We start from the raw sequence: 24551 nt of genomic DNA, 5'->3' as shown, positions 1-24551 counted from the left end.
GCACAACGAGCTCAACCCGCAACACCTGCGGTTTTCAGCGCCATCGGCTCAACATGGGGCCTCATGGGGGGCGGCGCGGGCCCTCGCCCCGCACCATGGAGGCGGTAGGTTTGCCCACGGGGGAGGGAGACGCCCGTGGGGTCGGACACGAGCTCCTGCGGTCACACGTGCTGTTCTCTGTTACCTCAGCGCCCGGCCGGCGCGGCGCACCTCCCCTTCCCTTTCCCTTTCCCCACCGGGCAGGCCCCGGAGGCTGCCGGCGCGGAGCTGGGCTATGCGGCCCCCGGTGCAGCTGTGCGGCCCGGCCCGCGCCTCATTAAGGCTGCACGTGGGGCGCCCGGCCCCGCCTGCCCGCCCCAGGTGAGTGCGTCCCGCGCGGCTGTGCTGCGTGCTTTGCTTCCCTTCCCGGGACCCCTGGGTCTCCTCCTCCCCTTAGTATGATTTCCCCCCGGGCTGTGCCCTTCCTGCTCTTGCGGGGAAAAGAAGTCGGCTTCCCCTGCCTCTTCCCCAGAGCCCGGCCCTGGCTTTCTTCCTCCAGCGCCTCCTTTCCTGGCCCTTGTTCTCTGAGAGAGGGGCTCCAGCACCTCCTGCTCATCAGCCCATGTTGCTGCCCTGTGGTTCTGTCCTCCAGGCCCCCTTAACCTCTCCCTCTCTCTCCCTCCAGCTCAATTTCTTTAGAGCATCATTTTTTTTCTTCAAGTTGTGGGTCACGACTAGGGCACCCAACATGGTGGGTGACTGGTGTCTCCTGAGTCCAGACTGCCAGTGGGGAGGGGTCCCCCAGCTGCTGATCATCACCCAGGGGGATCGCCAAGCCAGTGGCGAAACCAGAAGTGCATTTCCAGTTTCACAGCTGGTGCTTCCAGGGGGTGCACATGCACCCCCTATGCATTGCCAATGTCCACATGGAGAACAGTTCAGTTGTCCTCCGTCCTCTACTGATATGAAACCGGATGCCTTTATGTCCTCTATTTTTCTCTTGAACAGAAAGTTTGCGGATCCCTTTTTAAAAAAGTTTGCCCCTGACCCTTTCATATATTCTTGTGTCCCACTTTTGGGTCATGACCCAGAGCTTGAAAAATGCTTCAATTTCTTGAAGCAAAACATAGAGGACATAAAGGCGTCTGGTTTTGTATCAATAGAGGACAGAGTAGCAGAAAATCGGAATGTCCTCTGATGCCACCCTAAGCTCCTCCTCCTGATCCACCCATGGGCAGCTTCTTGCTGCTGTGTGGCATGGCATCGCTGTCCTCCAGGCCCCCTTAATCTCTCCCTCTCTCTCCTTCTCTAGCTCAGTTTCTCTAGAGCAGCATTTTTCAGGCTCTGGGTCACAACCCAAAAGTAGGACACAAGAATATGTGAAAGGGTCAGGGACAAACTCTTTAAAAATGAATCTGCAAACTTTAAAAAATGGAGTCATTTTTAAAGGAGGAAAATGTGGGAAACTGCGGGTCTTCCCTTGCAGGCTGGCAGAGTTCAACCCCCATGCCGCATGCTGGGGGCCTGGGGATGGGGCAGCAGGTCTGGAGTGAGGGGCACTGGGTCAGGACTAGACATTTATATTTACAAATGGGTCCTGGTACAAAAAAGGTTAAGAATCATTGCTCTAGGGAACTTCCCCCTACTTTTGTGTGTGGCCAAACAACACTGGAATTTCTTGGTGTCCAGAAAAGACTGTCTTCAGGAATAAAAGTGCTTCCCTCTCTCTTCTCTGCTTTTCCTCCTCCAAATATGCCTGCAGCACAAGAAACAAGCCTTATGTTGTGTCCTGGAAGCCAAGACTCTGGCCTTGCCAGGCAAATTGATTTCCAGAGAGAGGTAATTAGCCCTGCTAGTCTGAAGCCAGACAGAAGGCAGGGTAGATGTGCAGCTTTCTAGACAAACTAAAACATTATAGGTATGAATACAAACATAAATCATTAGAAATATAACTAGATGTGCATCTTTACAGGTGAACTTGGTTTACAGAACTGAGGGTCCTTGTAAATGCTTCTGTCCATATTTAAAACCTAGGGTTTCACTTCAGGAGTTCCAGATTGTCTAGGAGAGGCTCACTTCAGGAGTCCCAGGGATACAAATACAATTATGATGGGGAGGTGGGGGGAGGCATTGAAGGCACAGCCAGAAAACAGACGTGCGAGTTTCTGCAATTAAACTTCTTTTCTTTGGGGACTGGTAAAAGAGCCAGGGGTTTTCTCTCCCTTCTAAGTAACCTCATAATCAAAAGAGACTTTGGTCTCCAAATGAACTTTCCTTTTTATGTAGAAATGAGTGCCGCCTTTATTTTTATCTTTATTTTTATGTTTAAAGGAGAAAGAAAGTCCAGAGGGAAGCAGTGACTTAAATGGAAACATGGAAGCCAGAACAGAATACTATGTAAATAACTTTTTAATCTGTAAGCTGTTACTTTCTTGTATGTTAATAATGGATGTTATTAATCTTGTATATATCTATTTAAGTAATACTCATATCCTTTGTGTATGTGCACATGAAATGAATAAGCAATATGATACTCCATTTCTGCCAGCTTTACATATAATGCTGTAACTGAATATGTAGTAAGAGCAATGATAGGAGGCTGTTTGACCTGAACTGCCATTCAGTCTGTTAATGACATAAGTTCAGGGGTCCTGTGTAGGCATAATATACGGTTTTGGGCTACGTTCTCTTATTTAAAAGAAACAAATATTTAGTGTATTGTCTATACAAATATACTAAAAACAATGTTCCTGACAAGTGAATCTCAAAGGTATTTGGCATGAGAGAGAAACACTTGATCTGAGCCTACAAGAGGCTGAGAAGGGATGTAAAGTATAAAATGAGTTAATAGATTTTAACTGCATCTTTTGTTGGCAAATGCTCAGATGGGTTAAAGGGAGTTGTGGGGTAAAAAGATATTTATGAAATGACTTGAGCTGGAGGAATCGAGTTGGTCACCCTTTGGACATCCAGCCACTTTAAGGTGTCTTGTGTGGTATACCCTAAAATTGAGGCTCTTGTAATTGCTTGTTATTTCTGAAAGAATTGATCCCAATTTTTTTCCAACTTTTTAAAACTAATTTTCAAATAGAAAGTACCAAAAGAAGCAGTGAAATAAAATAGAAACCCTTCATTCTCATTGGGCGCTTCCCTTAAAACAAGCATTGCCAAAAAAACCCCGAATTTTTGGGGTGCTGGTGTTTAGGCACACTGTCTTTGGGGAACAGTAATTGTGCTTCATGTTTTGTTTTGTGTTTTTTCAGCTTGAATCGCTTATAACTGATGTTTTTAAGGGAAAAGGATTTCAGAAAATAAGTGAGCTGTTTCAAGAAAAAGAAATTTGTCCTCCTCAAAAATTTAGTAAACAACTGTTTAATCAACTTGACAAAGTGTTAAAAAAGGCAAGTAATATAATACATGCTGTAATCAGCTTGAGGCCTGGGTTAAATACTTACTATTCTAAACAAGTTTATTATTGACATTCTGATGAAAAATGTTTTATAGGAGTTGGACAAGAATGAATTTCAAAATGTATCAGTGCTGTTGAAATGCATTCAGCTCTACTTTAAGAGTGATCCACAAGAAGGTGCAAGCTTACTTATTCAGCAGGGATTGATACCAAAGATAAGTATACAGTTTGCTCAGATGGAAGAGTGTTTTTTCAGAATTTTTTCAGAATTTTTTTAAAGAAAAAAAGCCACTGAAGTATGATTTGCTATTGAAATAAAACTGCAGGGTTATTTTTTTTTTCTTCTTTAGCATATCTACTGAACTAAAATAACAAACTTGTTGGTGAATTGGTCTACATGAAATGTTCCAGTCAACCAAAAATCTTTCATTGTTTAGACACATGTAGAAATGCATGGTTTGCATAATAAAACTTAACAAACAGCGGACTACCTCTAAACGATTTTAATAAACAAGAGCATTAGTTGGAATGTAATGTAAGTTCAGTCCATAAAATAAAGCTTTGAAATTGGTTTTAAACGGTACAACAAAAATAGCAAAACTTTGTTAGAAAAATCTTCCTTTTTTGGATTGGCTAATATGCTGTCTTTGAGGATGCTTCTTACACAGCAATACTGTAGAAATAAAATTAGGGTCCAGTCCTGTAATCCTGTATCTGGCAATGTTGACTTTTTTTAATGGCTCTGCTTGTATAGTGAGAATGCTTGCACAAAAATGCTCAGCTGCTATTTAGTGAGGATTTTGTGGAAGAATTAGTAGCACCAAGATGGTTATTAGTGCTGTGCCATGGAAGTCTCTCCAGTCCCATATTTTCTAATACCATTTTATAAGTTTGTTCTTGAGGAATATAAATACTGATCATTCGTTTGCAAACCAAAGTAACAAAACTTAGCAATACATACAAAATACTCTGTTAGCTAGATCAAGGGAGATGCTCACAGTGTTAGCAGAAATGGCTTCCTCCAACCCATTTCTTTTTGGTTTTACAACATATAACCTACTATGGAAAGCTTTTCCCAAACAGTTTCTGCACACCCCTTACAGAATCTATATAGCTTTAGCTGCAGGGCATAGGTAGAAGCCATTTGGGGTGGGCACAGGGAAGGAAAAGCAATTTCTGCTTTGGCAGAAGCAACTTTCACCAGAGTGAGTGACTGGTATCCTAGGCTTGTCTATCTGTTCTGCTGAGGAAGATTTTATTTTGTTTAATTCCATTCATATGATCAAGTGATCTCTTGGGTCCTTTGGACTAGGGATGGACAGTCAAAAAGCCTGAGACCTGAACTGATTCAGTCTCTGCATGTTTCTGTGAACTGCTTGGACTTGACCAATAAGAAAGCAAACTCTTGCTTTTCAAAAGTGAGATGGCCAAACCCCTGCAGTGGCCTATACCGGGTGCCAGGGGGTGCTAGAACTCGCCTCCTAGCCTGGTGGCCAGTGCAGAGATCCCAGAGATGCATGATTTCCCCAGCTGTACTCCCTCTTTAGCAGCTAGTCGGCTGAGGAGGTGGCGTGGGGGGAGCGCACCACCAGACCTCCAGCTGGGGTCTCCGTAACCCTGGGGAAGGGGGAGGAGGGAAGTCCCAGTGGGATGTTTCTCCCCCTCTCCCTGTGCCCACAGCTGGTCCCTCTTGCCATGCCCCCTCCTCAGTCCCAGTCAGCTGAGGAGTAGGCCTGGGGGGAACTGCCCCACCAGACCCCATCCAGGGTCTCCCCACTTCCTCCTTCATGGGGGAGGGAGGGAAGCCCCCAGCAAGACATCTCTTCTCCTCTCTCCCCATGGCCAGAGCCCACCCCACCAGCCATGCCCCCCCAGTTTGGGCTAGCTGAGGAGAGGGTATGGGGGTAAACCCTCCCCTCCACCTGGCACTGGACCCCCAGCTGGGGTGTTTCTGGTGTTGGGGAAGCAGGGAGGGAAACCCCAGCAGAGCAGTCTTCCTCCCTACACCCAGAGCCAGGAGCTGGGCTGATCACCTGGCCCTACCCTTTCCTTGGCCAGCTGAGGAGCAGGGGTGGGAATGCCACCCCCCCCCCCCTGCAGCTCTGGCCCCCCAGCTATGCTGTGCTAGGTGCAGGGGTGGGGGAGACCTCAGTAAGGGCTATTCTTTCCCCCTGTGCCCTCAGCCGGCCTGTTGGCTGTGCTGGGGAAGGGGCTGGGTGATAGGCTGGCTCCCAGCTGTGGGAAAGATTGCAGCAGGGGCTTTACTCCCCTGCCTAAGCCAGGAGCCAGCCAGCCACCTAGCTATGCCCCCTGCTTGGCTGGCAGGCTGGCTGAGGAGAGAGTGGGGTGGAAAAACAGCCTCCACTGTGGGCTTCCCACCCCTTGTGCTGGGCACAGCCTGTCTAGGAGTCCAAAGCCAGGTGGGGGGGGGGAGCTGGCAGTGGGGGCTTTCCTCTCCCACCCCAGCTGGAAGCTGGGTTGATTCCCCAGCCGAGAAGGGGGTGAGGAAGAGAAATCAACCCTGCTCCTGACTGCAGGGGATGGAAAAGTCCCTGCTGGGGGCAGGGCCTGCCCTGTTCCACTGGAGCAGAGCACAGCCCAGGTCTGCTGAGCATGCTGAGGGACTCTGATTTAACTTAAACCAGGAAGGGGTCTGGGACAGAAGTTCCATGAACTGGTATGACCCAAATTAGTTACGTCTGATACGACATTCAATCAGGTTTAACTTAAACTAGCCTTGGCCATTTTGAAGCTGGTTTATGTGCGCTGTACTTACGTTCTGTTACAGGTTTAAACCAGTTTCTGATTGCTTAAATCAGTTTATGTGTAACTTCTCTCCGTAGTTGGTGTTAACTTCCCCTGTCCTCTTTCAGTTTCCCTCTTATCAAGCTTGTGCTAACATACACATACTTAACTGTGTGTGTTTTGTGAGACTGACCTAGCTACTGATGCCTAACTTGAGCTAAAAAAAAACTTCAAAGTTTGGTTGCATGTAAACTTTCCACGGTTCTTATTAACTTCTTTTTTTTTTTTTTTTTTTTTTTTTTTTTTTTTTTTAACATGGTAACTTGGTTTGAAAGAACAAGAGAATTCCTAATGCTCATAGAGCCAGCCCAAAATAATTATCTGATGAAACTTGTTGAAGATTTCTTTGACTCTGCATTGGTAAGCACACTTAAAACAATAACTTAATATCTCTTCTGTAATAACTGATACATTGATCATTGATAACTTTCTATTATAAGAACTGGGAAGATACCTGAGCCCAGTAAACTGAGATACACTGGTTCAGTTATCTGCCTAGAGCACAGACTACATGCAGTGGTGGTATTTCAGAGACTACATGTGTTGCAGCAGCCTAATTGCCAGCAATTTGCATTGCTGAAATGTGACTTAAGGATGGATGGAAAGAAATAAGAGTTTCAATAAGCTTTTGTGACCTGGATTCTCTGGCAACATTTGGGAGAGGTAGCATTTTAGTTTTTTAAAGTAGTGGCCATTTCTAATACCTATGCATCTGTTTTTATTATGTTTTAGAAATTAATTACAAACTTTCATATATTGGAGTACATCTGTAGGAAAGGTGCTTTTATTTATTTATATATTTATTTATTTATTTATTTATTTATTTATTGGTGTTGACTCTTGGAGCTTGTGAATAGTTGATTTGTATAACTTTTTTCCTGTACACACAGGTATTACAAAACGTTATCTTTTCTATTTTAGTGTACAGCTCTATTGAGGTACATTTTATTTATCACAACTGCAGGCAAAATAATCTTTGCTCATCTGCATTGCTTAGCATTTAAGACACTCCTACACTCTGGATGGGGTGTAGTAGGAATACAACCCCCAAAATTTTTGGGGAGGTTTGTGAGCAGCTTGTGTGGCTGTGTATAGCATGTGTTTTAATGTGGATTCTCTTCTCTTTCATCAGGTGATTTGCAAGTGTGACAATGAAGGTCAGTGACTTCCCCAGTATCATTAACCTAAACATGTCTAAACAGCATTTTTCTTTATTGTTTAAACAGGATTTCATTCAAAGCTATGTCTGATTCCTTGCAGGAAGTTTTGAACTAACATACAAATAAGAATATTATTTAGTAATTCTTGGGAAGTTATCAAGGATGTCCAGCTTCCCTAGTGTTGTATTAAAGTTTTGGTGTCCTGTTTTAGTGTGTTGGCAACAGGTATATCTCTTGTTCCAAGGTAAATGGTACTGTTCAAATGGCTTTGCCTTGTGTAAAACACCCACGTTTCCTATGTTTTGAAGCTTTTTTTCCATTGGAATAGGGAAAAGGATGAACTGTTAATTTCCCCTGAAATGGCTGGCATTATTTTATGATAATTTGTACCAGAATATAGGAGTAGAGTTCTGGATTCATAAGACTCATTGGGTTGGGGAAGGGGTGGGAGTGGTACCTATGCATTAGTGAGATGCAAAGCATGTGCTGTCTCCTCTACTTTTAAATTTAGCAGGCTATAAGAGGAATAAGCATGGCATTCTTTAGACCAGTGGTTCTCAACCATTTGCACCTTTCCCACGTATGTAAGGTCAAAAAATCCTGGTCCCACTGGTCGATGATCAGCTGCTGGGGGACCCTCGCCTCGCTCAAAGTGCACAAAAGCAAAACCAGAAGTCCCACCGTGGCACTTCTGGTTTTGCTGCCACAACCTGAGTCCCACCTAGTGGACCTTCGTGTCCACCAGTGAGACACATCCCACCAGTTGAGAAACCCTTCTTTAGACTGTGCTTAGAATTGCTTTGTCTTTGTGTTTTTTAGCTCTTGGTATAACTCTTTCCTCCCCAACTGGTGTGCCAACAAGTATCTTACTGGGATAGCTTATTTCTGTACAAGGAGGTGAATATGCTGTGTTGGTAAACCTACCTTTCATACCTGCACTAGGGGTGGCTGTACTGCTTTAACAGTGTAGTCTGTTTCAGGTAATGCTGCTCTTGTTTGTCAGATGTAACAGTTTTACCTATTGTTCTAGGGAAGAAGCAATTGCTGGAGTCATTCTTACCTGATCTAGGACAGCTAGTGACGGAAGGTAACATAAGCTGTGCTGTCCGGCAGGAGGTAAGAGTCCCAGGAAAGAGAACATACGCAGAAGTACATGAAGTCTTAAATACATGCATTTTAAATTATTTGTCTCCCTTCTCCCTCGCTCTTAATCCCTGCAAAAAAGGCTTTGAGAACTTTCAACTCTTTGCTGGACAGTGTACCACGGGAGGAAAGAAAAAAAATCCCTTTATCTGAAGAAATGTGTGCACTTACGTGAGTATCCCTTCTGTCTCATACATTTAGAGCAGTTAGTTGTTGGTATAGTCAAGTTTTAACCGTCTGAGATCATAACCCTTACATAACTGTTCCACTAGTGCTCAGTAATGGAAGTCTTATATGTTGTAGAGGTATGGATAAAGTTCCAAACTTTTTCATTATAACTTAGAGAGAAGCCTCAAGTTGTGTGGTTGTACTTTTTTCACCATTAAGGAGAGAAATGATGCAAATGATTGATATTTTTCTGTCTGTGTCTGAGTAGATGAAAATGGAAGGAAAAAACTAATGGGTTATGTTGTTTCAGGAAAGATCTTGCAAAAACAATTCTGGAAGTTGGTGGTAAGAAATATCCAGCTATTATTAATTTCCCAAATTGGATTTATTTCTCTTAAAATTTTGTTTTGTGAGTTTGTTATTCAGTTCTGTAACTTTTGGCTTTTTGGTGTATTAATGTTTGTGGAGGAGAATACAAGATGTCTTTAAAGGAGAAAAATAATCATGCCAACAAGCTATTAATGATGACTTCACGTAAACACTAAACTAATTGATAGAGAAAGTCATATTATAGTACTAACAGAATGAAATGGATCAACTTCAGAAATTATAGCATTTTTTTCTTAGATGCACCAAAAGTTATCAGCCTGTAATTTACATCTGTTTGCCAGGCAATTGAAACCTGTCTGTTTTGTTGAACAAAACAATCAGACTTGAGTGTGAAAATAATTGTGGCTTTGACTCCTATTAAATATAGCTCTTTTATTTTAGTTACCTTACTGTTTAAAAAAAAAAAAAAAAAGAGAGTAACTCAACCATAGTGACTAGATTGCTTTTCCCTTTCTTTAGAAGACATTTTCAGATATTATTACACCTCACAGTTGTATTTAATAATTGAATGAATAAAAAACATCATGCTGCTTTGCAAAGAAACTTGTTTTTTCTTATTACGGTATCAAAGCATTTCTTTCTTGGGGCAAAATGTAATGCATTGGGATAATATTTATTAAGCCTTTGTGTTTAACCTTTTTATTTTTTGAGGGATACTTCTATTTTTGTATTTTATCACACGTAGATTACGACCTTCAAGTTGCTCTTTCAGAAGCACTGTGTAGGTTGATGACAAAGAAATGGAGGGATGACCTCGTTCACCACTGGTTTGAAGATAATTATCTTGCTGAGGCTTTCAAGGAGATAAAGGATCGAGAATTTGAGACGGTAAGGGTCCTTTATTTTGAAAGCCACAAAAATCATAGTTCTTCATAGGGGCTAGTTTCATCTGGGCTTAGAGTCAACATTTCTTGGCAGTGGTAAAAAGAAGCTTAATGCTCTTAAAAGAAATTTGGTTCAATAATACTCTGACTAACTACATTAATGCAAGGAATGGCAGTATTGCATTTGAACTAGAGCATTTAAGATGTTATTATTTAAGTTTAAGATGTTTGATGGTTTAAACTATTTATTTTAAAATATACGTATTTATTTAAAATTCTTCAGTTGGAAGAGGAAGATAAAACACATTTTCCCCTGCCCATCCCATAGACGATTCAAACTTGCAAGAATCTAGTCTTAAATAGGGCTGCATGATATAAAAGGTAGATGCTTAAACTAGTGGTTCTCAAGCTTTTTTGTACCTGGACACATTTGTAAATATCAATGGCCAGTCCTGACACAGTAAATAGTTTTAAGTGGAAAACAGCCTTCCCCCCCCCCCCCCCCCAAAAAAAAAATATCTGCTGATGCTCCACTCCTGACCCACTGCTCCCAGCCCCACAGTGTATGGGGTATTTGGGGGGGGGAGGGCAGGGCAGTGGCTGGAGGAGGTGAGGGCAGCATGGCCCCCTACCACCTGTCAGTTACTTCTCATATTGAAAGCACCATAGCTGGCATGGGGTTCGTGGTGATGGTGGCAGCAGCAACAAAAATCTCACTGCCCTACTCCAGCCCGTGCTTGTCCAGCCAGGCTGCAGCCCCATATCCACTGTTGGCATGCAGATCTGGGAGAGCACATGCCCCACCCCTCAATGCATCGCCTGTGCCACGGCCCCCCCTCCCAGCCCCATAGGCTTACCTGTTGGGAGCTGCTGGAGCTGTTCTCCACCCTGCCTGGCTGCCACATGCATGTGTGCACATGCACATGGTGCCCCCTGCCACATTGCCCTCATTCCCTTCCCGCTTGCTCCAAGCTGTCACTTGCAGGCTGAAACTCTGCCAGCCTGCAAGAGGAAACATGCACTTTCCCACTTTTTTCTGTAATGGTTGCGATGCGCTTTTGGGTTGCGATCCACGGGTTCAGAAACACTGCCTTAAACTACCTATGGATTAAGATATAACTTGGCATGACTTAAGAATGGCAGTCCATCTTTTGTTTTCATAAGCATCTTCTCAAGCTCACAGCCAAGCATTCCATCTTGTGCTCAAGTTCCCTTTGAGGTCTTCTACACTTACCATACCATTTTCTTTTATATAACATATTTTTTCTTCATTCTACTCTTCAAAAACATCTTTCTGCATAGTAACTGACTGAGTAGCAGTAGCTAGAGAGCAGAACCTGCTAATTGCTTGGTAGCTTGTGTGCAGACTTTACTTTTACTTTTTGCCCAGATATAGGGCAGAAATGGCTCATGCACACCAATTTCCAGCAGTTGGTTTTGGAAAAGTGTGCATTTTGTATATGAGAATATATAGTATGTTCTTGGTTTGTAGAGCAGGCATGTATGTTCATCTGAGCTTTGCATTAACTAAAATTCCCCTTTCATCATAAGAGAAGAATGTACTAACAGAAGACTGTTACAACAGAAAGAAGATAACTACCTTCCCTTTAACTTCACAGAATTGATGAATGCTGAAACTGTAAACATAAAACTTATTTTCTTCGTCTGCTCAACTAGCATGTCAGTCTAAGTAGTAGCCTGTGGAATTTCCCTGAAGCCCAGGGGCTTCTTGTCATTAGCTGCATGTAATTTACTGTAGTAGTGGGATGTGTAGTGCTTTTAGCAAAGCTAGGGCACAACTGCATGTAAATTAGAACATTTCCTGCCTGTCTGCCATTGATTTTTTCAATGGAAACTAAATTGAGAACCTACTGAATGAATCTAAAAGATGCTTTAATTGTTCTTGCTGTCTTTCCACCCCCTGCAGCATGCCTCTTCTCCCCCCCCCCCCCCCCAGTGCCATGGACTGTTTTGGGAGTTCTTTAAGGCTCCTGTGTGAAATTCTAATTGATTTGTGATGTTGCTAACCTGGGACTGAGTCCACCTCTGACAACTGCAATGCTGCTTTATCTCTTTCCAGCTACCTGTACTCTGTTCTCTAGCTCTGTCTTCTCTGTTCAAGTATAAGTGATAACTTATTTGTATAATAAGCTGTTTCTCTTAAAGGACTGCAGAAAATTTCTTAACCAACTAAATGAAAGACTTGGGGATAAAAGACGGTGAGTTATGCATGGGTAATTCATAATATTTTTATATGCCATGGGCCAGAAAGTGCAGTTTGTTTGTTTTGTTTGTTTTTAAATGAGGGAAATGTACAACTTTAAAGTTAAATGGTGTGTACATTGCAATATCCATGTTAACAAGTAGCATATTCTTTGCAGATTCTGCTCTCTGCTCTTACTTTGATGGAAGTCAAAATCTTTAATATTCCCAAAGCTTAGCACTATTTATTTGAGAGCTTATCAGAACTTAGGAAGGAAACTAGCTTTTAAGGGACCACTGCAAGTAGTCTAGCCATTGTTTCAACCCTGTGTTCAACAACCCAGATGCCACTATTGCTGCTTTTGTTCTTTTTTTTTTTTCCAAGACCCAAGCAATTCATAAAATGCAGTACTAGAACAAATATATTTAATGAATGATCAGCATCTAAATAGCTATCTCTCCTTCATTTTATTTTTCATTTTGTTTAAAAATGAAATGGTAGTTTGCTACCTTTTGACAATTTTAAGGTGCTAACTTTTAAGACTGGCTTTGTAACTGTCAGTGGATCAGCTCTTTTTCTGGAAATAAAACATCAGTCGATAGACTAATGAATGCCAACCAGGTAAAGTAGTTGTAAAGAATCTCGTCTTGGAGAAAAGGACAGGATGAACATAAAATAAGTATGTGTTGCTTTCTTCTCCTGAATCTCCTGCAAGTGTATCTGATAGCTTGAAAACTGCTAGTGTTTTGAAAAGCAAGGTTCTTGAGAGGTAACCTTCTTTCAAGGTTTTATTTAAATACAAATTCAGTTTCTGACTCATTAAGAAACAAATTCTTCACTTCAATTGTGTTTCTTTTTCAGAGTATATTCAGTTCCTTGTGTATTTGCTGTTGCTGACATGGATGAGGTAACAACTTTTTAAGTTATGATTTATGTTCCTTGCATTATTACTATAGCAATCAATGTGGTTACTTTGTCTTCTTCTCAAAGATAATTAATTTTGATAACTTTTTTTACCCTGGATGTGCCAATTGCTTATACTGGTGTGATAAGGAATGCTTATTTATGCTTATATTTGCCAAACAACTGGAAAGTTGCCTTCCTTTACTGTCAGCCAGACAAGTTGAACAGACCCAACTGTCTCTTGAATTCCCTCAAAGGGTCAAATTGTTCATGTAGCCATGTAGTTAAATTGCAGGAAAGTGATAAAGAAAGAAAAAAGCTGCCATTAGCCTTAGATTTTTTCAAAATAGCAGTCAAAAGAACTAGGCATTCCTGCCTTTCCTGAAGAGTAGGTCCCAAGTTAGTTTATAAGCCATAAAGATTCATGTGAGGATCCATAGTTAGTTTAATTCTGTAAGTGTACGATGGATACTGTACTCCTTAGAATATTGAGAGATCAGACTTACATAATTGAATTGATAGTTGAAAACTTCCATCAGTTCTGTTTTAATAAGGTTAAAGAAATGTATAGAGTGTCCTTCAAGCTTATATAAAACAAATGGTGTAAAGGTTTGCTTAAATGTTGAAATATTTTATTTTCCTGTTGACTAATGTACAGCAAATTTTTCTAGCTTTGTTGGTACAGCAAGTCAATTACAGGCTTTCCAGGTATTAGAATGAATCTCATCTTTATAATAGGCAGCAACAAATGTAATTGGTTGTACCAAAGATCATTAATTTCACTGTAATCTAGTGTGCAGTTTGGGGAAAATGGAACCCCTTTTGTTTTACTGCTTTTGGAAATAATCATAATGGCTTTTATACTTTGTAAGGTAAAGAAACCATCTGATGAGAAACTGGAGGAATTTTGGATTGATTTCAACCTTGGAAGTCAGAGTTTGACTTTCTATATAGATAGCCCTGAGGTAAAAATCATTTCCAGTTTTTCTTTGATTTTTTTTTTTTTAACTAAAATAATTAAGTAAAAATTACTCTTTGATGCTCTGTTTTTGGTTTTTAAGGGTGCTCTTTGGGAATCTGTGCGCCTGTCAAAGGAGGCAGTTAGTAGTTACAGTGTTAAAGGTAAGATCATGCAAAAAGTGTTCTCCTCATTGGCTTTATTGCCAAAAGAAAATGTAGATGTACTTGCATACCTCAAACTGAACTTTTGAGCATCCAACAGGATTGCAGTGTAAGTGCTGCCAACTGCTAATGTACTGAAATTTCAAGCATAACTTGGCTGGGCCTTTAACTTCTAATCTTTAGATAAAGATAAAGGTTTTTGTTTTGGTTGTGTTTTTTTTACAATGCAGTGCAATATGATGGCAGAAATATAATTCTGGTCACTCTTGTGATAGCATAGTGTTATGTATAAGCGCATGTTTGAGCTCATCATGAACATCTGTTGGTCTCCCAAGGATTCTGTTTAACTGCCACTGAAATCAGTGGCCTTGCTGGGCTAATACTGGGCCCTAAAAGGCATTTCTTGTCAGATCATCCTAACAGAGATCTTAACAAGAAATTACTACCATGGGGCACAAACTCTGGTATGTACAACTTGAGAAGAGGAGTGTGCTTAACATGTGGGATGCCTGCCAAAAATGTTGGCCTCTACTATAGTGACTCTGCTGGCACAGATGTGTTTTGACTCCATACTGTGGTGCAGCGGTAGCCAGCCTGCAGCACAAATGTCACATGTAGCATAAACAGTCTCTGTGGCATGCAGCAAATTGGGAACAGAAAGCAGAGCAGTCAAAGCATGAAGCAGAAAGCAGCACAGCAGTTGGGCAAGAGAGTGGGATCAGAGTGGCACTGGGGGGGGTGCAGGGAGAGTTGTGGAGAGGGTGTAGGGCTAATTTGTGGCAGACCTGCAAAAGGTTTACCCCTGCTCATGTAGTGTGTACCAACTGAAGTCACTTTTTTCTGTTAGTGTAGCTGTGCAGTCTTCCTGGAAGACCCAAGTTTAAGCCATAAAAGGCTCTCTTTCACTTGCATAGCTCTTCCCATGGCTATGCCAGCCAGGAGCTGAAGTCTTTTCAAATGCTCTAACAGGTATAGCTGTGCTAGCTTTTAGTATAGACCAGGCCCTTGTGGTGGGGAAGGAAACTGCTCCAAGTGCGCACACAGCTGCAACAGGTGGTGGGCAAGAATAGTAAAGTGGTTCCAGTGGGGCCTTCTACATAATGTAGAGCTCTGTGTGGGCCAGCTCTTGGAAGTGGTTGATGTACTTGAACGTTGTGGTAAAGGGAAGACAAAGGTTATTCATGGTCAAATTTTTCCAATGTAAAAACTGCCTACTATTTTGAACGTATGCAATAATTGCACTGATTTTGCTTGCATAACAGACCCGTCTCATTTGGAAGCAGATTCTAATTGTCTTTCTTAACTAGAGGTTGATGGACAGAAGGAGGTGAAAATTCTCATGAAGCATCCTGCTACAGTCCATGGTAGAGAAGTAACAAAAATCAAACTAGTTTTCACTACCCAGTTTGATATTCTAAGTGTGTTAAAAAAAATTCTGGGAGAAGACAAAATAATGGCAAGTATTCAGGTTTTTTGCACGTTTGTAATGTTAAAACAATCTCATAACAAATATACAGGCTGCCAGAAGTTTATGTGAAAAAATAAATGCATGCTGCCTTTTGTTTGGTGTGTGATTACATGAAAAAGGTGAGAGACTTCCAAAGTCTTTGGAGGTGTTTTTAGTTCTTTATTTCGGCCTTCTGTCACAGTATAAGGCACCAACCCAAATTAACAAGTCGATAAATATACAGTAGATATCTGTGCTGCTATGGGTTTGTTTTAAATACTTTTTTTCACCTTCTTTCAATCTGTGACTGCCTACGTAGATGCTATGGCCTATTAACAGGAAGGAAGATGCTTGTTGTGCCTCCAGACTTTTTTTTATCTATATTGCTCAAAGAGCTGATTTTGAAGTTTAGAAGATGTGGGGAGTGAGGCCAAGTGAGATTAACAAAACCAAATCAATTTAGTTAATTTTAATTTAAGTAGTTAACTTCAGCTTTTTGTTTTCCACTTTGAAGTACATGGATGAAACATCAGATTCTATTTAAACTATACTTGTGAACTAAAATACCAATACGTTTTTATTCTATGAGCTTATGAACTAGAGAATGATATTATGGAATAGGCTGTAACATGCACACAGAGAAAGAGAAGCCTATGGGAGCTGTGAGAACGCAATATTGAGATTAAAATATAATTCAGCAAAACTACTGGCAGACTTTAAGCTAATGAAGTACTCTGATAAATAGGGAAGAAAGGAAAGGAGATGTGGTGTAGCAGGGAGGTTGCTTTTGAAGTATTTGAGATCCACACATGTACAGTAGAACCCATACAAGTGCCTAGATACGAGGTGAAAGACTATTTATATTTGCATGTGGTTTTTGTTCTTGCAACAAACTAGAGTATTAACAAATATAGACTGGAGAAAATCACTGAGAGCTGTGTTGCACATGATGGCAATACAGCAGTGAATAATGCCAGAGCTATTTCTTGATGGGAAATTTGGCTTTTGCAGATAATTCCTGATTTATATAAATTTTTAAAGAGAAATCATTTTAAAATAACTTGTATCAACAGATAATTATGGGTCAAGAGGATCCTGTCAGTGAGGAGGCACAAACAAGACAAAATGGAACATGTGAGTTGATTTGGAGTTATTTTTAATTGTTGTCACTGGCAGAACTTTAGGAATTTTCCATAAAGGTAAAGAAAAGAGCATTTGCAGCTGTAAAAAATTAAATTTTAAACGAAAATTTCTAGGTTGCCTTTTGTTCCCCACAATGCAAACTAAGATCCCATTTCTGAATACCTCCAGCTGTGTCAAAATTTCAGGAGCCAGACAGCCCTAGGAAATGGGGAGATCAAAACTATAAGCAAGCTTTAACCAGTAAAATAGGGTTCCTGTTCACCAAAGATGTTGGGGTCCATAAGATTCAGTCCTGAAGTTTTAGGTTTGGATTTAAAGTTTTCTTTTCCTTCTGTAGGGACAGATTCAGTAAAACTGTGCCACAGATACCCAAGTTCTATTAAATCAATGGCTTCCAAGTTCCCCAAACGCTCCTGAAAATTGTACCCAGTATCTTCTAGAAGTAATATATTTTTTGTGCTTTATTTTATTTCCAGAGCTTCAGTATCTTCTTCTGACTTTTTTTTAGGGTGCTCTCCCCCTATAATTAATTAAATACTTTCAGCACCAGTGAGATGAACTTTAGATTTAAATCTTGGTTCCAGCCTTTGCAGTTGAAGAAAAAACTAATTCTTTATGAAATGTTAAATCTCAAGGAATTGTCCCATAGTATTGAACGCGAGAAACAATACTCTTGCACCTCACTGAACCGCCCCCTCCCCCCCCCCCAACCTCTTTTGCTTGTTGGCATAGAAAGAAAAGAAATGTAAATAGTTTGCTGTTGCTTGGTTTTGGGGGGTTTTTTTCTCCAAGTTAAATCTTTCAAAGTTGGGGCTTGTCTTTGCTAGAAACTTGGTCATATAAAAGCTACCCTGAAGTCCTATTAACTAATATGATGATGATGATGATGTAGTTAGAACTGCATAGAAAGATGCTTACTATATTTAACATTTTCATTTGAAAGTTGAGTGAATCCCTGAATTTCTGCAAGGTATGTAATGACCTGAGGATACTGTGTTAACTATGGCTTGTCCCTGTTTACACTGATCACGGAGGTTCTTGAGATACCAGCATTAGAAAACTGGGTTAAGCCTATGTTGTAACCTGTGTTCTGGAGGGTTAAAATGATGTTGCAAGATGCAGGAATATATAAGATAAAACAGAGACCAGTATTTTATACTGCATCCTCTTGGAGATTTGAAGCTTCTGCAATGTTCCCTTTTGCTGCCATTTGACCCCAAAAGCTTGAAAGCAGTTCCTCTTAGGCAGCATTTTCCTAGTATGTACAGAATTAAAGTAAACTCCCACTTTCCCTCTTGTTATCATGGTGTCTTGAGGTTACTTGAGTGCATCAGTAGTGCCTAACACCCTGCACCACTGTTTTCTAGCTCCTGGAATTTGAGACACTAGCTGCCTGTTACTTGGTAACGCCTTTGTTTGGTAACCTGCTTCATTGCTACTAAAAACAGCCGGAACTGAAGTTCTATGTGTTCACCAGTTAAAAACCTCAGCTGTGACCACAGCCAACATCAAATGCCTCTGAGGAAGGCTTGAAAACACCCTGACATATGTAGCAGAAAGGTTTGGGGCAAGGGCAACCAGCAAAGGCCAGAAGCATAGGACATATTCATAATAAAATATTAGGTATAACTATGCCTAGATCATCCCTGACTAGTGACTGTCCAATCTCTTCTTGAACACCTCCAGTGATGGAGAGTCCACGACTCTCATAGGCAGCCTTCCACTGCCTCACTCTTCTAACAGTGAAGAAGTTTTTCTTGATATCCAATCTAAACTTAAATTTGCTGCAACTTCAAGCCATTGCTCTGCCGCCTCTTTGCAGTGAATGAAAAAAGGTGCTTTCCCTCTTCTTTATGGCAGCCCTTCAGGTATTTGAAGACTGCTACCAAATCCCCTCGTAGGTGCCTTTTTCCACAGGCTAAACATGCCTAGCTCCTTCAGCCTCTCCTCATATGGCTTGCTTTTGAAGCCCTTTATCAACCTTGGTGCCTGCCTATGGACCCTCTCTGACTTTTCCCATATCCTTTTTAAAATGTGGAGCCCAGAAATGCACCTGATACTCCATATTGGGCCTAACCAGTGCTTAGTAGAGAGGCACTTTCACCTCATGTGTCTTGCACCTAATGCTTTTATTGATGCATCCCAAAACAGCATTTGACTTTTGTGCAGCATTGTGTCATACTGCAGACTCATTTTGAATCTGTCTACTGAAACTCCCAAGTCCTTTTTCTAGAGTGCTGCCATGCAGTCAGGTGTCATCCACTTTTTAAATTATTATTATTTGTGGGGGGGTTTTTATTCTTCCTGAGGTGTGTAGCATTTTGTATTTGTCTGCACTGAATTTCAACCTGTTAGCTCCAGCCCAGCTTTCCAGTCTATTGAGATCCTTCTAAATTGCGCTTGCTTCCTCCAACTTGTTTGAAGTCCTTATCTGTTTTGTCATTGCAAACTTGCTTGAGAAGCTTTCTATGCCAGCACCCAAATAATTAGTAAACACATTGATCAGCACCTGTGGCTACTGTTTAGAGTCCTTTCCCTTCTAAACTGTGTGCTCTGTTGCTGGAAGGTTTAGATTGCCATCTTCCATGGAACCTAGTTTAAAGACCTCCTTACCAGGTTGGTGAGATGATGCCCAAAGGTGCTGTTTCTCATTCTCGTTAGATGGATCCCATCTCTTGATAGCAGTCATACTCGCAAGAACATCTGCCCATTGTCAAAGAAACTGAAGCTTTCATATAGACATCACCATCTCAGCCACTCATTCACTTCCAGAATATGATGGCCTGAACCTTTGCCATCCATGGAAAGAATCTATGAGAACACTTATGCTGCAAGCTCCTTAATTCTTCTGCCAAGAGTCTAATAGTCATCTCTGATCTGCTTATCGTCATTCCTGGCAAGATTTTTGGTGTTTTACATGGACAAGTGGAGCAGGAAGTGCTAGTGGTTGTAAAGGTGAATGAACTTTGCTAGTCTCTGACATTCTAAATTCAGGCTCCAGGCAGGCAGCACACCTCCTGAACCTGGATGACAGATTGGTGCCTCTGTCTGCCCCACAGAAGGGGTTACCCACAACCACCATTCTGCTCTTCCTTCTTGGTGCAGTGGGCCTAGAACCCCTGTCCTTGAGGTCTTGCATTTCCTGCTCTCTAGGCAGCTGATTCTTGTGCCTCATGCCTGCAGATGTCGTCCCCTCTGCCTCTTCCTCAGCAGTTCCACCATAGAGAACTTGAAAGCGATTGCTGGCTTCAGTCTGCTCCTCTTCAATTCTGGGGACCATCCTTCTTTGAGTAGTCACCTGTTGCCACTTCTCACTGGAGAGACTAAAGGACAGTACCAGCTCCTCATAACACTTGTTCAAATAATTTTCCTGTTCCCTGAAATGTAGCATGGATAACCATGCTTCCAGCCTTTGAATCTTTTCCTCCAGAGCGCACACTAGCTTACATTTGGTGCAGATAAAGTGCTCCTGGCCCTCTAGGGGGAATGCAAACAGCACATCCGAGTAAGTCGCAACCACTGACCCAGACTCCGTTTGTACTTCCCTTTGCTTCCTGAAGGACACCTATGCTATAAGGAGAAAAAGAGGAGCAGGAGGGAGGAAAAAAAAATCACACACCACAAAAACCTGCATTCCTAACACCCACATCTAGGCCCTTGTACAGACCCACATGCATGCCCAGTCTCCTGCTCCCTAGAGTGTGTGTGTGTACATACAGACACTGACACTTCCCCCCCCCCCTCCCCTGAGAGAGAGATCTATATATGTGTGTGTGCATGTATAAAAATAAATAAAATATGATTTGCTCGGTTCAGAAGCATGGTGTGGTGTGGTCTTGCTCATTCTCGAAGATGGTTTCCTATGCTGAAAGGGAAAGGCCTGTATGGCAAGATGTTTTTGAAATGCTCCCACTTGTACTATTGTTTTACAGTAACAACGTGTGAATCCACTTACCTACAGCAGACCAAAGATACTTCAAGCACTGAAAAAACAGACTCTTTATCAGACATCCTGGCATCTCAATATAGCGATCAGTCGGGGACCCTGCTTACAGTAAGTTTGTGGGATTCTGTGGAGAGAGAATTCCTACTCCTTTTTTTTAATAGATGTAGTGGCCAACACTTTGAAACATGCTGCTTCTGTGACTTAATTCCTAAGGCACTGAGGCCTTAGAAAACTATACTTGGTCTTCTGAAATTGGGCATTTCTTGGAAAAGGCAATGCTCTTCTCTCCAAACTTAAGCTCAAAAATATTTTGGCTATGTCCTACAGCTGTGCTGCTTTCCCCGCACTCCTCAGGAGCCCTGTTTTTTGAGCCTGTGTCCTCAAAATGAAGTGGTGAAGCCACTGTCACTACTGTTCTTGATCTCAGTCTTGCATACTGGAAGTAAGTGGCAGGGTGCTCCCCGAGTAGATTTATGCCTTGTTTCTGGCTTTGACATTAGCAGAGCTGGGAGCCAGTAGCTTGGGGCCTGGTTGAGCCAGCATCTGGGAGCTTCAGGGAAGGAATGTAAACAGTCTGTTACTCCTGCTGAGAGTCTTCCTGTTCTCAGTGTGACTGAGTAGAACCATCATGCATCTACTTGCACAAATTTAATGTTTTCTTCCCCTAAGATTTAAGCAATATTTATGAACAATTGTAAATATTTCTGTATTCTCTGTTGATAGTATTGTGATGCTAGTGCATAAGCATGCTTGGTTCATGACTTCATTTCTCTGTTTAGCGGATAACTAGTTCAAGTGTAAGTACAAGCACAGCAAGTCAACCAACTGAGATGGGTGTTACTAACCATGTGCAAGGTCAGGCATGAATTCTTATACTTCATACGTGAATGATATTTGTAAATGGTTTGCCTTTATAGTCTTCAAAAACAAAACTCTTTCAACAGCTCCAGAGACTGAAGCAGTAGTTTCCTTAATACCCTCTGCAAAGTTTAAAACTCCATCCCCAAGAATGAGTGATAAACCCAGGTAAGTGATTCTGAAGATTAAAGATCTCATCTAAAGTGTTCACATTCTCTGAAGGTTTCTGTGTGTTTCTACTTCATAAAATATGCTGAGACCAGTTTTTTCTAAATGGAAAAACTCCCCTTTACCACTTGAATAGAAAAGGGGGGGAAATGCTGCCTACATGTTGTAGTAGAAAAACTAAAATGCAGGACTCCTGGCTGCTGTTTGTACTCTGTTGTCAGCTTGTTGTCATCTTTACTGCAGTTTCCCAATGTAATCCTCCTGGAAAAAAATATGAAACATCTGTTATATTTTTAACTCTTGCAATTTGCTCTGAGCCCCTTTAATTTACACTGTCCTGGATTTACACACAATCTTCTTTAATGCAGCATGTCACTACATTTTTTTGCCTACAATACTCTTTCTCCATTATTAGTGTTAGAGAGTAGTAACTGCCTTGCTTAGCAGGTATTTTGGGCATAATGGTTATCTCCCCTCCTTTAGCAATCTTTTGAGTTATTGTTTGGGGTAGGAGTGCACCAACAGAGATTTTGGGGGCCGATGGCAATAGCCAATTTTTCAGGAGGCATATCTGCTGATACTGATTTGGATTTCCGATACCAGCCTGGCAGCTTGGAAAGCTGAGTGCAGCTGGTAAGTCTGGTGTGGTGGAAGGGGGCGGGGGGAGGCAGATCAAAGCCCCTGTGGTGAGGGAGGAGTAGGGCTCAGGCTGGGGCAGGGGCAGGGCCTGGGACAAGTACTGCCCAGCTGGGGTGGGCATGGGATGGAGCCATGGCTTGTCCAGGAAGAGCCCCAGCCCACACTGCCCCGTGAAGATCTTGGGGCACATGACTCTCCCCCCCCCCCCCCCCCCATGTCCTCCTGGACCAGTAACAGGAGCTGCGCACCTCCCTCCCTGCACACCCCCCCCCCCCCAACAAGCCGCAGCTCCGTCCTGTGCCCGCCCTGCCCCAGCAGGGCAGCTTTGCCCCCCAGCCCTAGTTCCACTTCTCTTTCACCACAGGGGGCCTTGATCTGCACCTCCCACACCCCTTCCCTCCCTCCTCCTCCTCCCTCCCCCTTCCACCTCTTCAAGGTGCCGGGCTGTGCTCCTCACCGCCTAAAAGCTGCACTGCAGCTGCACGCACACACGGGCACTTATTGGCCAAATTATCTGCCACATAAGACCAATTTCTGATGCGATCAATTTTCTTTATATCGGTGCCGATCTGGTATCACACTGGTGTATTGGTGTACCTCTAGTTTGGAGTTGATGGAGCTATTGATTTCATTGTGGGGGGGGGGTTCCCCCTCCCCCTCATAAAGACTTACGTTGGCTTTAATAGTACTTTGGAAATGTTCTTTTTTTCTTGTCCATAGTGAGTTACCTGTGGCAGAAGATCCTGATATTCAGGTTGTAAGAGAACTTTCTCCAAAGGTATGCTTTTGCAGGGTGAAGCGGGGCATGAGGAAACAGTACATTTAACATATGTGGAAAGCAGGAGGGGGAAATCCTCCTAAGTGATCATTGCTTTCCTGTGAAAACTGCAAGTAGTTCGTGTTCTAATAATGATTACTTATAAGTAAGACTCTTTGATACGTTTGTGTGCAGCACCTAGCACAAAGTTGTCCATGGCTGGAGCTTCTAGGAATTAAGTAACTAATATTTTTCACCATAGCTACTTTCTCCATTGTATTGCAAATGTGAAAAGCTTTAAAAACAATCATGTAACATTTCCATCATAAGTGCCTGAAATCAGGCACCAAAAAACATATTTAGGCACTTAGCCTGATACCTCACCTCTCCCACCTTTCTTTCTCCTTCAGAAAGATCATATAACTGCAGATCTGTGTGCAACTTAGGCCTGTTAAGGACCCAGAAACAAGTGGCATTTGATTTTTGAAGTGGGTGTTTTAGAAGTTTGCTTTAACAAGTGTCTGACCAGAAATGCCCGTGTTTTGAAGACTTGTCTTTTTTAGGACAGGCCAGTTCAGGCCCACAGCTGACACCCAGTTCAATCTGTGCTTACCTTGGGAATAAATTTTTAAAGATATTAAATGTTCTACCTTCTTTGCTGTTCTTTTGTGTGTTCCCTCTCTTCTTTGCCTTTCCTAGCATCTTTTTAGCTTTATGACTATGAAAAGAATCCTGCTAAGGGGAGTGTCTCTTTCCTATCACTTTAATTGTAAGTAATAGTTTTACCTACTATGCCAGTCTGTATCTCTTTTTAAGGATGATGCATTGGAGAAGAAAAAACGAAGAACAAGCTTGGTCAAGCAAATGATAGAGCTGAAGTAGGTATAAAATTCTTACAATGTATCAAACGTTGGGTGCACCATATTTTGAAACCATTTTAAAGCTTTCTGCATCAACATTTAATGTTAAAACTAGATAAAGTTTTTAAAACTCATATCAGCAACACTTAATGGTCTGAACAGAATAGCCATGTTCTCTTTTAGGGTGGATTAGAGAAGACCAGTCTGTTTTGAGGGTTTTGTACACCTCTGACCAGCGCTTCAGGGGAAGATGTATAATCCAGGGCTTGTGCCCTCAACAGTGGCAGGGGGCCATTCTTGTGCTCCCTCTAAATTGGCCCCTGAGGCTAGTGCCTGCGTTGCACAACCCTCGTTTACACTACTAATGTAATCTGACCACATTGTCAGTACTGCATTTAGCTAGGCAGTATTGTGCTATAGAGCAGTGGTGGCTGACCTTTTTTTGGCAGGTATGGCATAAAGTAAATCCTACCTTGTCCTGGAGTGCCACCCCAATAATCTTTCCCTGCTCAATCTGTTGCTCTGCTCTTCCTGGTCCCAGCCTGATCTGTCTCTGTTCCCTACTGCCTCTTGCATGTGCCACATTCCCCATAGAGGCTACCCATGCTACTAGCAGGCTGCCTGCCA

The 24551-nt window shown here is 42.1% G+C and overlaps 1 protein-coding gene across 4 annotated transcripts in view; it reads left to right on the top strand.

Moving 5' to 3' along the window:
- The window catches only part of SYCP2L (synaptonemal complex protein 2 like), a 51689-nt gene continuing 27138 nt past the window's right edge, over positions 1-24551 (top strand). The window contains exons 1-21 of one of the 4 annotated variants that reach the window (XM_059724432.1): positions 1-104; positions 2311-2376; positions 3243-3380; positions 3484-3605; positions 6451-6553; positions 7326-7350; positions 8384-8469; positions 8579-8667; positions 8975-9009; positions 9740-9882; positions 12045-12097; positions 12943-12988; positions 13857-13949; positions 14046-14106; positions 15414-15562; positions 16627-16687; positions 20629-20750; positions 21422-21497; positions 21587-21668; positions 23028-23085; positions 23881-23942. In XM_059724432.1, coding sequence (XP_059580415.1) covers positions 54-104; positions 2311-2376; positions 3243-3380; positions 3484-3605; positions 6451-6553; positions 7326-7350; positions 8384-8469; positions 8579-8667; positions 8975-9009; positions 9740-9882; positions 12045-12097; positions 12943-12988; positions 13857-13949; positions 14046-14106; positions 15414-15562; positions 16627-16687; positions 20629-20750; positions 21422-21497; positions 21587-21668; positions 23028-23085; positions 23881-23942 — 1721 coding nt within the window. In that variant the 5' untranslated portion in view covers positions 1-53. Of the gene's footprint in view, positions 105-134; positions 361-2310; positions 2377-3242; positions 3381-3483; positions 3606-6450; positions 6554-7325; positions 7351-8383; positions 8470-8578; positions 8668-8974; positions 9010-9739; positions 9883-12044; positions 12098-12942; positions 12989-13856; positions 13950-14045; positions 14107-15413; positions 15563-16626; positions 16688-20628; positions 20751-21421; positions 21498-21586; positions 21669-23027; positions 23086-23880; positions 23943-24551 lie in introns of those variants that run through there. The other 3 variants (XM_059724430.1, XM_059724429.1, XM_059724431.1) reach the window with 3 other exon arrangements.

This window comes from Alligator mississippiensis, chromosome 3, assembly GCF_030867095.1.
Source record: "Alligator mississippiensis isolate rAllMis1 chromosome 3, rAllMis1, whole genome shotgun sequence".
In the NCBI taxonomy this organism is placed as follows: Eukaryota; Metazoa; Chordata; order Crocodylia; family Alligatoridae; genus Alligator; species Alligator mississippiensis.
The sequence above is the reverse complement of the archived record's forward strand: the minus strand, read 5'-3'. Positions and strand labels throughout refer to the sequence as shown.